Source organism: Aplysia californica, unplaced genomic scaffold (assembly GCF_000002075.1).
Source record: "Aplysia californica isolate F4 #8 unplaced genomic scaffold, AplCal3.0 scaffold00579, whole genome shotgun sequence".
Lineage (NCBI taxonomy): Eukaryota > Metazoa > Mollusca > Gastropoda > Aplysiida > Aplysiidae > Aplysia > Aplysia californica.
In genome coordinates, this window is record NW_004797849.1 from 480,709 (window position 1) to 493,279 (window position 12,571).

General features: G+C 40.8%; 1 protein-coding gene across 1 annotated transcript in view; it reads right to left on the minus strand.

Moving 5' to 3' along the window:
- LOC101851669 overlaps positions 1-12,571 on the minus strand; it is a gene marked incomplete at its 5' end in the record, with an annotated part of 35,539 nt that overhangs the window by 7,674 nt on the left and 15,294 nt on the right. The window contains 16 exon segments of the mRNA XM_005107145.3: positions 163-307; positions 1,013-1,117; positions 1,480-1,646; positions 2,978-3,042; positions 4,369-4,490; positions 4,987-5,073; positions 5,844-6,110; positions 6,407-6,676; positions 7,217-7,483; positions 8,176-8,439; positions 9,300-9,425; positions 9,636-9,764; positions 10,193-10,321; positions 10,816-10,926; positions 11,366-11,626; positions 12,259-12,396. Coding sequence (XP_005107202.2) covers positions 163-307; positions 1,013-1,117; positions 1,480-1,646; positions 2,978-3,042; positions 4,369-4,490; positions 4,987-5,073; positions 5,844-6,110; positions 6,407-6,676; positions 7,217-7,483; positions 8,176-8,439; positions 9,300-9,425; positions 9,636-9,764; positions 10,193-10,321; positions 10,816-10,926; positions 11,366-11,626; positions 12,259-12,396 — 2,653 coding nt within the window.

The following is a 12,571-nucleotide window of genomic DNA, read 5'->3' on the forward strand; positions in this document are numbered from 1 at the left end:
GAGAGAGACAGAGAAAGAGAGAGAGACAGAGAGAGAGAGAGAGAGAGAGAGAGAGAGAGAGAGAGAGAATTCAACAGCTGAAACAGACAACAGACTGACTTAAACTCCCAGCAAAATCAATCATTATTATTGTTGAGGTAAAAAAAATTATGTATAAAATACCTGTCGACAGAAGGTGTGCTGGAAGCATCGCCAGCAGATCTCTTCCTGCGCACGTACAGGCAAACGAGGATAGCGATAATGATTGTAAGGAGGAGGAACAAGGGCAGCCCCACGGACAGACCGATGATGAGATCTCTGTCGCTGTCTGGAAATATAGATATAAGATAAGATAAGATAGTACTTTATTATCCAAAAGGGAAATTTTTCTTGACTGTACAGGACGGTAAAAGCACATGCAGGTATACATGAAAATCTAAATTATACATTACTCTCATTAAAATTCAATACGAAAAGAGAAGTAAAGCTAACAAAATGTACATATCACACCAGATGCATAATTCAACAACAAGCAGGAATTTAGTCACAAGCCCTTTGGGGTTATATAAATACATGTACATACTCTAAAGAGCAATACACATCTATGCTTATTCTGACAATAGCCTTATGCTAGATGGTTTAAAACTTCTTTTATTTATTTCTTTTTTTTCTTTTTTTTAGACGTACATAGCTGCCGCTGCGTGATCTGACAATTTGCGTGAAACTGGGAAACGTAATATTTATTTGTTGCTGTTGTTGTTGCTGTTGTTGTTGTTGTTGATGGTGATGAAGACGATGATGACAACGACAATGACCATGATCATGGTGGTGAGCGTATATGAAATATTCTTGGGAATTCTACACTACAAGTCTCAACCTTTTTTTTATCCTTTGCTGTTTACAATGATGATCATGATGATCATGATTGGGTGATCTGAATGCCTACTATTGTAATACAGCATTGCTGGGATAATTAAGTAATATTGTCATCTCCATTTCAATAAATTATCGTTACTATGTCTGCCGTTCTTACCGCTGTCTGGTGCCGCCTCCGTACAATTGGGTTTCCCGCTGATCACCTGGCACACTGTACCCACTGGGCAGTTCAGGAGATCACATTTTTGCACGGTTGGTGTCACTGGGTAGAGGGGGAGAAAAGAGAAGAAACAATTGGACACATTTCACAAAACTTTACGAACTAATCTATAATGACCAAATAGTTTACAGAATTTGCAAAGAAAATCAAAGGGCAACAGTCTTTTATTTCGTTCTGATTTGATGAATTATTAATACATCTCTTCTGAATGGAAAAAATTGAGACCAACAGCTGATGAATATTATGTCAGTATATTGTTTCCCTGCTACGCAAAAGCTAGGGAGACAAAAGGTTTACTTGACAAAGAGTTGCAATTGCTGCTCATGGGGATAGAGTTGTATTTGAGAGAGTTCATAAAGCTTACATAGGATAGAGTTCTACTCGAGGGATCTTATAAAACGTACCTGGAATATTGTTGTACTCGAGGGAGCTGATGGGAATAGCCGCGCCGTTGACCGTCAGCGTGTTGGCGTTCGCCAGCTCGTGAGCCAAGGCAGCAGCGTCACCAGGTGGGTTGTTTGTCTTTGTCTCATCCACCTGGACAAATCCCAGGGCAATGACAGACCCGTTCCTGTATATAAAAAATAGTAGGTATTTTAATATGGCTTTTGAAGTAGTCGCAAAACAAATAGGTCACATTCGTACCGACGGGAGGCGTTTGATGGGAAAGAAGTTATTCGCCATATTTTTTGACAAAGTCTATGATCATGACAGGAGTTGATTGAATTAGATATGCTCGTTGGTATAACAGACAGGAAATAACAGGAGAAAATAAAGCAGGCATTACTTACTAGGGGCACCCACAAACCACCCACTTTCTGCGAACCCCCCCCCCCCCCCAGACAGTGGCGAAGCGTCTATATAATCAAATAATCACTGCTTCCCTTCCTAATTTTGAAACATTGCCGCAGTCAAATTCACCCATAGACATAAACCTCATAAATTAAATGTAAAAAGACGCTCATAATCACCAATGAACGGTATGCCTAACATTCGAAACAGTTTCATAGCCACAGAAAGAGCCTGTTCACCCATATCGTGCCACTCCATAAACAGTCGCAAGCTTTGATTAAGTAAGCCTACAGTGAGGCTGGAAGAGTCTACCAAAAGAGTTGAAGGGAACATGATGTGTGCTACATACAGTCAAAACTGTTTCATTGCCACATATACCCTGTTCACCCCTTTCGGGCCACATTAATAAGCAGTCACAAGCACTGATTGTATAAACGAACTATTACTCTGGTCGAGTCTACCTCACAGATGTGAGGGGAACTAAATCCTAATAATATCTTGACTGCTGCAAGTGCTTGTCTTTTTACCTCGACTTTATACCGTCCCATAATCAGATCGTGACCTCGTTTATGACACCGGCTCCTAGCAGCGAAACGCAAGACAAAAACAGCCAAATGTGAAATAGAAAGATTTATAATTGTCATGTTCTACCAAAGAATTTAGTCTCGCTGGTATTACATACTGTAGAACTGACACCTCTGCTTCTTTGCTTTGTGTTTGTGTATTCGTATCTAAAGATGAATTTAATGTTTGTTGGAAAAAATATTTATGAGATACTTTCCCGATTATTTAAGAGGTTGAACATACATACAACATGAAGTCAGGATTTGTTTTCATTTTTCATTCGCAACGCAGTGTTGCCGCCTCGAGTAAGATTCTTGTGTGATATCTCCGGGCCCTACACTGGTCCCATTTGACTTTGATTACCCTGTCAAACAAGTCAGCCTTCGGCCCTGCTCCCAGAGTTATCAGTATTATTATTACAATTTGCTTCCAGTAGTCGATCGTGTTCAGAAGGACATCTAGCCCATATAAAGATTAGAACAAGGGGTGAGCCTTCTGTTCTAAAAGCATTACACAATGTAAAAGTACAATAAATAAAGAACTCACCGGAACTCAACTACCATCACCCGTGCAATGGATGGTCCGATGTTACTGACTCCATATTGAAGAAGCTGGAAAAGAAGAAAAGAAATAGTCAGAAGGCGAGGAGAAAAAAAAGTATTTCATTTTTCATTAGGCAGGCAGTAACATGAAATGTATGTTTCTTTCGCAAAAAATACTGACAATACTGTGCGTTAATTGTAAAAGAATGAGGCTAAAGGTCCAACGACCCCATCAACACAATATGTGAGGCATCGTTGTGAAATCAGGCGCTCGTCAAAATAATGAAATCAAAGATTTTGGCATGTTTCTACCGGTTTGGCAATTTTTGTAGAAAAGTTGTGTTTTAATGTAAGGTTAACACCTTTTATGTCTATTGAAGACACATTTATTCGTGAACTCTACTCAAACAAAAGTTCGTTAAAAACACAAAAAATGTACATTTTAATTTTCCAAGGACTTTCAAGCTATGGAAGTTACCAAACTTTGGCGGCCGTCTTCTCGCTAATTGTACCTCTGAAACCAAGCGACCCCCACCTCCCTCAATCGCAAATATCTCGATTTGTAAATTGGAATAGAGGGTATATTTTTTCATCCACAGATTGACAAATAAGCAAGCTTTAAAATGATACCAATGACGTCACATGCCCAAAAATTGACGAGAGCTGATTCCACCCCATCGACACAACACAGATAACGTAAGTGGCAAACTTCTTCGACATTGTCTGTCAAAGCAAACCTGGGTCAAGCCAGAGATTGCATATCAACAGACAGACGGACGGAGATATCCGATAACAGAATGTCCCCATCCGGGATTTAAACGCATGTCTTCTGCCTACAACAGAGAAAAGCCTGACTATTACACTATGGACATATATACACCACATCCACAAGTGGAGTCGCTCCTATAGACAGATATTAAAGAAATGAGACAGCTCTGAACAGTCTACCACTAGTGCCTCAACAAAGAGAAAATAGAGTGTCATGCAAAATAACAAAAGCATAAAGAAATTTAATTATGCCTGACAAAAATATTCCATTCCGTGTTAACGGTTTCAGATATAAATAAACTAAAACAAAAGATACAGGAAAACTGGTTTTGTTTCTTGAGTAGGATCTCAAGTACTCTGACATTTAGATTGAACAAAGGGGACACTTCGAAAGAATAACTATATAATTTAGAGCAGGAAAAAGCAAGGCAGATAGACAGAAGCAAAACAAACAGGGTGGAAAAGAAGGAGTACATACCAGTAACATCCACTCTCTAACCACCAGCTAACAGTTTTACAATCAAGGATTAGCCAAATGAAAAGGTGGAGAAAATAATCCACGCCATGCGACTTTGTTTGATTTTGAGACAAAGGTACATATTTTGGAGATACTCGTTCACAACTCACCGCAGCCTCAATCTCCTTCCTCAGCTCCCTGAACGCAGCCGTTGTGTTATCAAAGACGTCCGGATCGATCTGATCGTTCCTATAGCCAAGTGTGACCTTCAAATTGTACGGGAGTACATCATCTGCAAAACATGATAAGAAACCCTGATTACCAAGTACACCGTCTGGAAAACATGACAAGGAACCCTGGTTACTAATTATACCACTGTTAAACATAATAAAGAAATGAAGAATATAATAAAGATACTTTTGAGGCGTAAGAGACTAGGGGAAGCACTATATATACACAAAGTCAGTAGAGAAATAACAAGCGCATCAGAAAACAGATTTTTGTCAAAATCTAAAATGATTTTTTTTAAAATAATAATATCAATATCTTCACAATTCAAATCTAGATGTGTTTATTTCTGGGGCGTATGCAGTTTTGGAAGGTTCAATAGGCCAAGCTTCACCTTAAATTAAAAAATATCAGCAGTCCATGTGACATACAGCCGGATAGCCCGTTAGGCGATGGAACATTATTATTCGCATACTTCCACTTCTGCCATTTCCTAAGTACTTTATTAGCAACAGGAAGGACCAATGATATTTTTCCCGAGAAGAACTGAAGCCAATTACTTTGACAGGAGAAAGATCCATTTGTATTGACACACAGCTGTGTATCACTGCAGTCGCTCAAAGCATCATTGAGACACTCGTTCACATCTGAAAAAAGAATAGAAGAAAAAATGTTATCTTTGAATGAAAATGCTATGTGTTTTTTTTTTGCTTCTTTTACTCTTATAATGAGCAAGCACTCATTAGTATGCGATCAACATTGTTTGCAAAAGCATCAGTAATAATACAACTTCATCTTTCTATTATTGTTTACCTTTTGTCAGTCTGGTGCACTAGAAACATGAACAATGCTGTCTTAAACAAAAGGCGCTCACGCTAAAATTGTAAATTATTTCCTTTCTTCGACTGATTGCAGAAATTATTGCAAATTTATTAAGCCCCTGTTGACAAAATGTGTACAATTCAGAAGGTGGGCCGCTTCGAATTAGTTTGTTATGACCAACCAAGAAATCCTAAAACACAGATGGAAACAATCAAAAAAATATTCACACCTCCCCGTTTTCCTACCCCCTACCTACAAACAAACACACACACGCAAACTCACACACACACACACACACACACACTCACACATACACACACACACACACACACACACACACACACACACACACACACACACACATGTATTGATTAACAAGCAGAAAAATAGGACGATACCTTCAGTTTATGTAGTACAATAGGGTGGAATAGAGTTTGGATAGTAAATGACCAAATGGAGAGATAAGTAGAGAAATAGAAACAATGCCAGATGTGTGTAGACATGGATAGACAAAGACTAATAAACAAACAGAGGAGGAAACAGACAAATCAGGAGAGCAGACACCTTCAAGGTTCACCAACAGAAGAACACCTACCTTCACAATCATCACCAGTATTTGGTCTTTCGTACCCCGATTTACACAAACATTCCGCAGAGCCGTTCAAGTTGTTACACCTTTCAAAGGGTCCAGAACAGAAGCTTGAATTCTCTTGACATTCATGGATGTCAACCGTACAGAGGGAACCGCCCCAGCCGATTTTACAGGTGCAGGTTCCGTTCCCATTGTCACAGTCCAGGGTGTTGGCATATTCACATTGACAGGTCTGATTACAGTCTTGGCCGTAGTGGGTGGCGTCACAGGCTGTGAGAGAGCAATAAAATCATTTTTCTGGGTGTTCCTGAAGGTGCATCAGGTACGCGTCTCCCCATTTATTATTTTCTTTTCTCTCTTTCTCAAACACACACATACACATACACACACACACACACACACACACACACACACACACACACACACACACACACACACACACACACACACACACACACACACACACACACACACACACACACACACACACACTTTAGGAGAGTTTTAAAAATGGATGAAAGGGCATATACAAGAACGTACTCCACTAAAATGTGACGATAACTTACCTTGGCATTGAGCAGTGGCATTTGGTCGTTCGTAGCCAATGACGCAAAGGCAATCAGGTGGAGCGCCAACATTATTCTGGCATTGCTCGGTGACGGAATCACAGAGATTTTGATTAACCTGGCATTCGTCTATGTCAGTGGAACAGTCGACTCCCTCCCAGAAACCATTACAAGTACAGTTGCCGTACACGTTACTGCAGCTGGCTGTGTTGGCAGGTACACACGTACAATCATTCTGGCAGTTGTCGCCGTACTTGTAACTATCGCAAGCTGAAATGGAAAAATGTGAGTCCAGGTGTGAAAAATGGTATACGTTCAACACTATTAGGTTATTTGAGAGGTGGGACCTCCGACTTTAACGTCCATCTCCGAAAGGACCGAAGGCCCAGGTGTTACGTTGTGCATTGTTCTCGCATAGGCGTAAAGAACTTTTGGTACGACTAGCTGCAACGAACATACTTCTGCCTCTTTTCATAAAGTACAAGTTTAGAACTCTGTGGTATAATTATGTTGGGAGTTGCAATGCAAACAATCAAAGTTACAGTTACGATTCAGTATGTTTGGCACATGTCCTTTTTATATTCTACGTATTTTTTGCGTTTTAAGATTGATGGCGGGCAAAGGAAGGAAAAGAGGACTGAATACGACTTTTACACTACATTGTGGGGCCCACAGAAAGATGGAGAGACAAATGAACCACGGTGGCAGATGGGTGCAAGATAGATTACAGAATTGATGCATGATCTCCTAGACAAACAAACGATCCAGAGGTCAGAAAATTTTTGATCTCCATCTCTGGTATACACCTACCTTGACAAGAGGCATTGACATCTGGTCTGGCGTAACCCGTGATACAGAGACACTCCGCAGAACCGTTCAAGTTGCTACAATTTTCAAAGGGCCCAGAACAGTAGTTTGTAACCTCTGTGCATTCATCGAAATCAACTGTGCAAAGGGTACCATTCCAGCCGTTTTGACAAGTGCAGGCCCCATTCACATTGTCACAGTCCAGGGTGTTGGTATATTCACATTGACAGGTTTGAGCACAGTCTTGGCCATAGTGAGTAGCGTCACAGTCTGTGAGAGGGCAATGAAATTATTCTTAGTGTACAAAAAGTAGCGGATGAATGAGACTAATTTTCCTAAATGAGATTGAAACATTTTATTGATTCTCAGTGTGACAAGTATTACACAATGTGGTAATTGACAACAACAAAAAAGCCAGTCTTCAAAAGTGCAAAGGTCAAAATGAAGAAAACCAATGGTGTCATGGTCTAACCGTATAACTGGTTTCCTATTTTTGTTTCCTGGGGTTTAGTAAGAGTTTTATGGCACTTGCAACGGAATAAGGTCATATATGTGCGAAGATTAGAAGTGTTATAAGAGAGTAACAAACACAAAATAGAGTTAGTAGAGATACGGACAATAGATGTTTGATAGGAAAGAAGGAGAAAAACACACCAAAGCACCCACCAACCACCACCGTTTTAACATATAAAAAGCCCTTCCGGTTTAAATTATTTGAAGACATAAAACGTTTGCCCCCAGTACCTTATACTATTTGTACTGTATAGTGGCGTCTAGTTGTGGCGGGATCCTCAAACTAGAAGGCGTACAAGACTACAGTGAACTTTTGCTCTATTATACATCTATTTGGGAGTATAAAATTCTTCTATTTTATTGTTTGTGTGGATACTTGTTTTGCGGCACAGACTTCTTCATTGGGTACACTGAAAGTTTTTAATAGTACACCAAGCAGCCTTACTCACCAGTGCATTCACCAGCCCCTGTCCTGAAGAAACCGATGTTACACTCGCACCTGTAACTGCCTGGAGCATTGACACAATATGAGTTGTCACCACACTGCACGGGGTCGGGAGATCGAGTACACTCGTCGACATCTTGGTCACAGTAGACCCCAGTCCATCCTTCGAAGCAGTTGCACGTACCGTCCACACGGGAGCAGTTGCCGTGCGTGGTGTCGCAGATACACTGCTGGGCACACTGTTCACCAAAGAATCCGTCGTCACAATCTGGTAAAAAAGGAAATAACATTGCAATGGTAAATGTAAAGGTGGAAGGCAAGAGAGTATATAGCCAGGTGGAGACCTAACAGAAGATGGGAACAGTACATGGGAACCTGGCTTAAAACCAAAAATAACCAAGGCAGGTAGAATGACGAGATACAGGGTATTTTATAGTAGAAAGAACCGAGAAGCTATGTGTAACCACTGAAAGAATTAAGAAGAGTAAGAATTGTTAATGCTTCAACCCCCCCCCTCCCTCTCCCAGCCCGCCCGATTAACATATATATTTCAGATCTTTGCCTGCCTAGGCCAACCTTGGCTAAAAAGGAGACCACGTCCCTGAAGGTAAAAGCATATGCTTTAAAATGCCTGACCACACGAGAAGAAAACCCACATCTTCTGCATGCGACAGCAAACGCCGAACAGCTGCACCACAGGAGTCGGCCCGAAACAAATGTGTCATGACGTGATGGAATCAGGCGCTCGTCAAGATATGGACATGTGGAGTTTGGGTATCATAGTGTCTTGCTTGAGATGGAAAACATACCCATTTATCGTGAAAAGAAGCCGAGATATTTTCGATTAAAGGAGGTGGGGTCACCTGATTTCAAAAGTAAAAATAAGCGAGAAAAATGGCCGCCAAAGTTTAATGATTTTCAAAGCTTGAGAATCATTGGTTTTAAAGGGACATAAATGTATTGAAGCAGAAAACAAAGGTTCGATTTTTTTAAAGTCCCAAACGGGTGGGGCAGTACCGATTTTTTCAATTTCATTACTTTGACGAGCGCCCAATTTTTCTCTGATTTCGTCACGATGCACGACAAATAAAACGGAACTATGACAACATTGTATGCATCTTTACTAACCTTGACATTTGACCTTGTCTCCAGCTAGCTTAGTCCCGTTGGCGCACACGCAAGAGAAAGAGCCCACCGGTTCGTTCTTACATTCCTGGGCATTGACGCAGGGGTTGGTGAGACATTCGTCGACGTCTAAAAGAATATGCAAAAAAAGAGAAGACAATGGTGATGATAATTATGGCAGTGAAGATTATTCGAATTCATTATCTGGATATTCAAAGAATTGCATTCGAAAAAAATTTGACCTATTATTGTAAAACTCAAAGTTTTAAACGTCAAATTTCTCAAAGCTAGGTAATGAGCAGATAGAACTTTGTAATTCTAGGGTAGCAAATTGCGTACCTTCACATGTGAATCCGTCGCCCTGAAGAACGAAACCTGATGGGCATATACATGTTTCTTGATTGCCATCAACGACACAGCTATGGGAACAATTATCCTTCTTGGTAACACACTCAGTAGCACTTATTCCTGAAAAACAAAAAGTGGGATAACATCAAGGACTTGACATTGAGAGGCACTTTTTTGGTTGTTTATTTCATTTGATGCTGGGTTTTTTTGTTGTTTTGTTTTGTTTTGAGTTTTTTGTTTGCTTTTTGGATGGTTTGTTGTTTGTTGTTGTTCTTGTTTTGCTTTACAGTTTTCCTCATTTATCATGAACATCTACTTGCCTGTACTATGTCCCCATATATCAAATCTCCATTACTTTTTAAACACATCGCTGGGTAAAACAAGCTCGTCACTTAAAATACATCTTTTTTGTAGAGAAAAGGCTAATGCATAAATATTTTCACATACAACTTTCTGGGACAAAACAGGGAAAAGGCTAACGTATTGTAAGAGTTAACGCTCATAGCTAAAGCTTCTCTCCGAGCAAGAGCAGAGTGGCAAAAGCTTACTCAAGCAAGTGTTCCTGGATGTCGTGTTGAGTCTGAATCCGCTAAAGCACTCGCAAGCAAAGCTCCCCTCTGTGTTACGGCAGAGTTGTTCGCATTCATTCAGGCCCGGAACGGCGCACTCGTCAATGTCTGCGGGAAAGACCAAGGGTTGAATTAAATAAAAGGTGTGGTCCGAGTCAACACAATAGCGGCTATCCTTCGACTGGTTTGTTTGAGGGACAAGGAGACTGACAAACAGACATATAGAGACTTTCAAACAGAGACAGGCTTGTTAGTAGATTGTTGAATTTTCAACGATTAACAAAGAAACTGGAAAACACATACATGCTCACACACACACACACACACACACACACACACACACACACACTCTCTCTCTCTCTCTCTCTCTCTCTCTCTCTCTCTCTCTCTCTCTCTCTCTCTCACACACACACACACACACACACACACACACACACACACACACACACACACAAACAAACACACACACACACACACACACACACACTAACATACACAAACAGAGAGAAAGAGGGGGGAGAGAGAGAGAGAGAGAGAGAGAGAGAGAGAGAGAGAGAGAGAGAGAGAGAGAAAGAGAGTACAAACAAAATACAGATACTTACCGAAGCAGTTGTCGCCCTCGCTACGGAATCCAGGGTAGCAAGAGCAGATGTAACTACCCATAGTGTTATTGCACTTGTGGTCGCACACGGATGAGTCGCACTCGTCAATATCTGCAAAAAGAACAAAAAATATTTGATTAATTTACTTATTACTTCTTTCATCCTTTCTCCTACGGACATTTCACACAATGCCATTCGATAAAGCATCCAGAGAACAGAAAATGACGCAATTCAAACAAAAGCGAACGACAAGTCTGAGAAAATCTCACAAGCATAATAATGTTGATCAAGTTGTTGTTTTCTTGTTGTTGTTGCTGGTGGTGATGATATCTTATTTTTCTGTTTTTGTTTGGTTGGGGGGTTTTTATTTGCTTGTTTGGGTTCGTTGTTTGTTTGTTTTTTTAAGTTGGGGCGGGTTTCTTTAAGCCTGGCTCATCTTCTCATGATTCAGAGGGCACGTCCCAGCGATTTTTTATGAAATACCCACCCGTAGTGTCATAATTCATAAACAGCAACCATGAAAAGCATTTTTCCAAGACGTGCTACTTACCTTTGCAAGAACCGTCGAGCTGTTTCTGGTATCCGGTTAAGCACTGACAGATGTAAGAGCCTTGGGTGTTGATGCAGTTGGCAGACGTAGAATTGCAGATGTCCGTTGTCGCAGCACATTCATCGATGTCATCGTCACACCGGACACCCAGGTATCCTTCCAGACACACACAGCCAATGACCTTATTGCACTCTCTGGTTCCTTTGGGGTTGCAGCTACACTCATTAGCACAGTTCTCTCCCCAGTGGTAGTCATCACAGGCTAGGGAAAGGTGGGTGGCGAGGGGAGGGGAGAGAGAGAAAGAGAGAAAGAGAAAGGGAAATAAATATAATATTCTCCCTCAGCTAGCTCCATCTTTCTGCAACTCTTTTCCTCAATATTTGAGTGAGATAAAGTCGGATGCAAAATTCAAAACTCATTTTAAAAATATTATTTCATGAAATGTCTTCTTGATTATTAGCCCTTCTTACACGAAGTATTCTTCGGTTTATAGTAATATGATGTGCATAACATGGTTGTCATTGATTGTGCTATGATGTATGAATTGCACTTAATGATTACGAGACAGAGTGATTAGTAGAGCCGACATGAGTTATAACACATGCTTCTAGGAAGTATTCACTGCCATTTAGTATTCCCTCGTCCCACCGTGTATATCTCAAGGGTCCAAGCATCGATAAAGTTTTGTTTCCTCAAAATAAAATGAAACAGGGCGCTACACTGCAAAGGCATACTTCTGAAATTGTTTTGCATTGGTAATGATATTTTTATTCGTTATTCTTTGCGTGTATATAATATGTGTGTTTGATGATGTATTTATGTATGTATGTTTACCATTGCAACTCAAATTTACCTACGGGGATCAATAATATATGTTGAAAATTACTATTCACCTTGACATGTTCTCTTGTCGTTCTGCAGCTCCGAGCCCGCGGGACAGTCACACGTGTAGGAGCCTTGGGAGTTGGTGCAGGTGTCGGGATCGGTGCACTTGTTGAGCGTACCGGTTGTGTCCTGGCACTCGACCACATCTGCAGGGGTAACAAGGTCATAGGGTAGGAAGGCCATGGGGTTGAAAGGTCATGGTGCAGAAGGTCATGGGGTCAGAAGGTCATGGGGCAGGAAGGTCATGGGGTCCGAGACCGCAAACCATTAGGACACATAGTCGAGGGAGTAGGCTGAACAAGCCTAAGCGTTCAACATTAC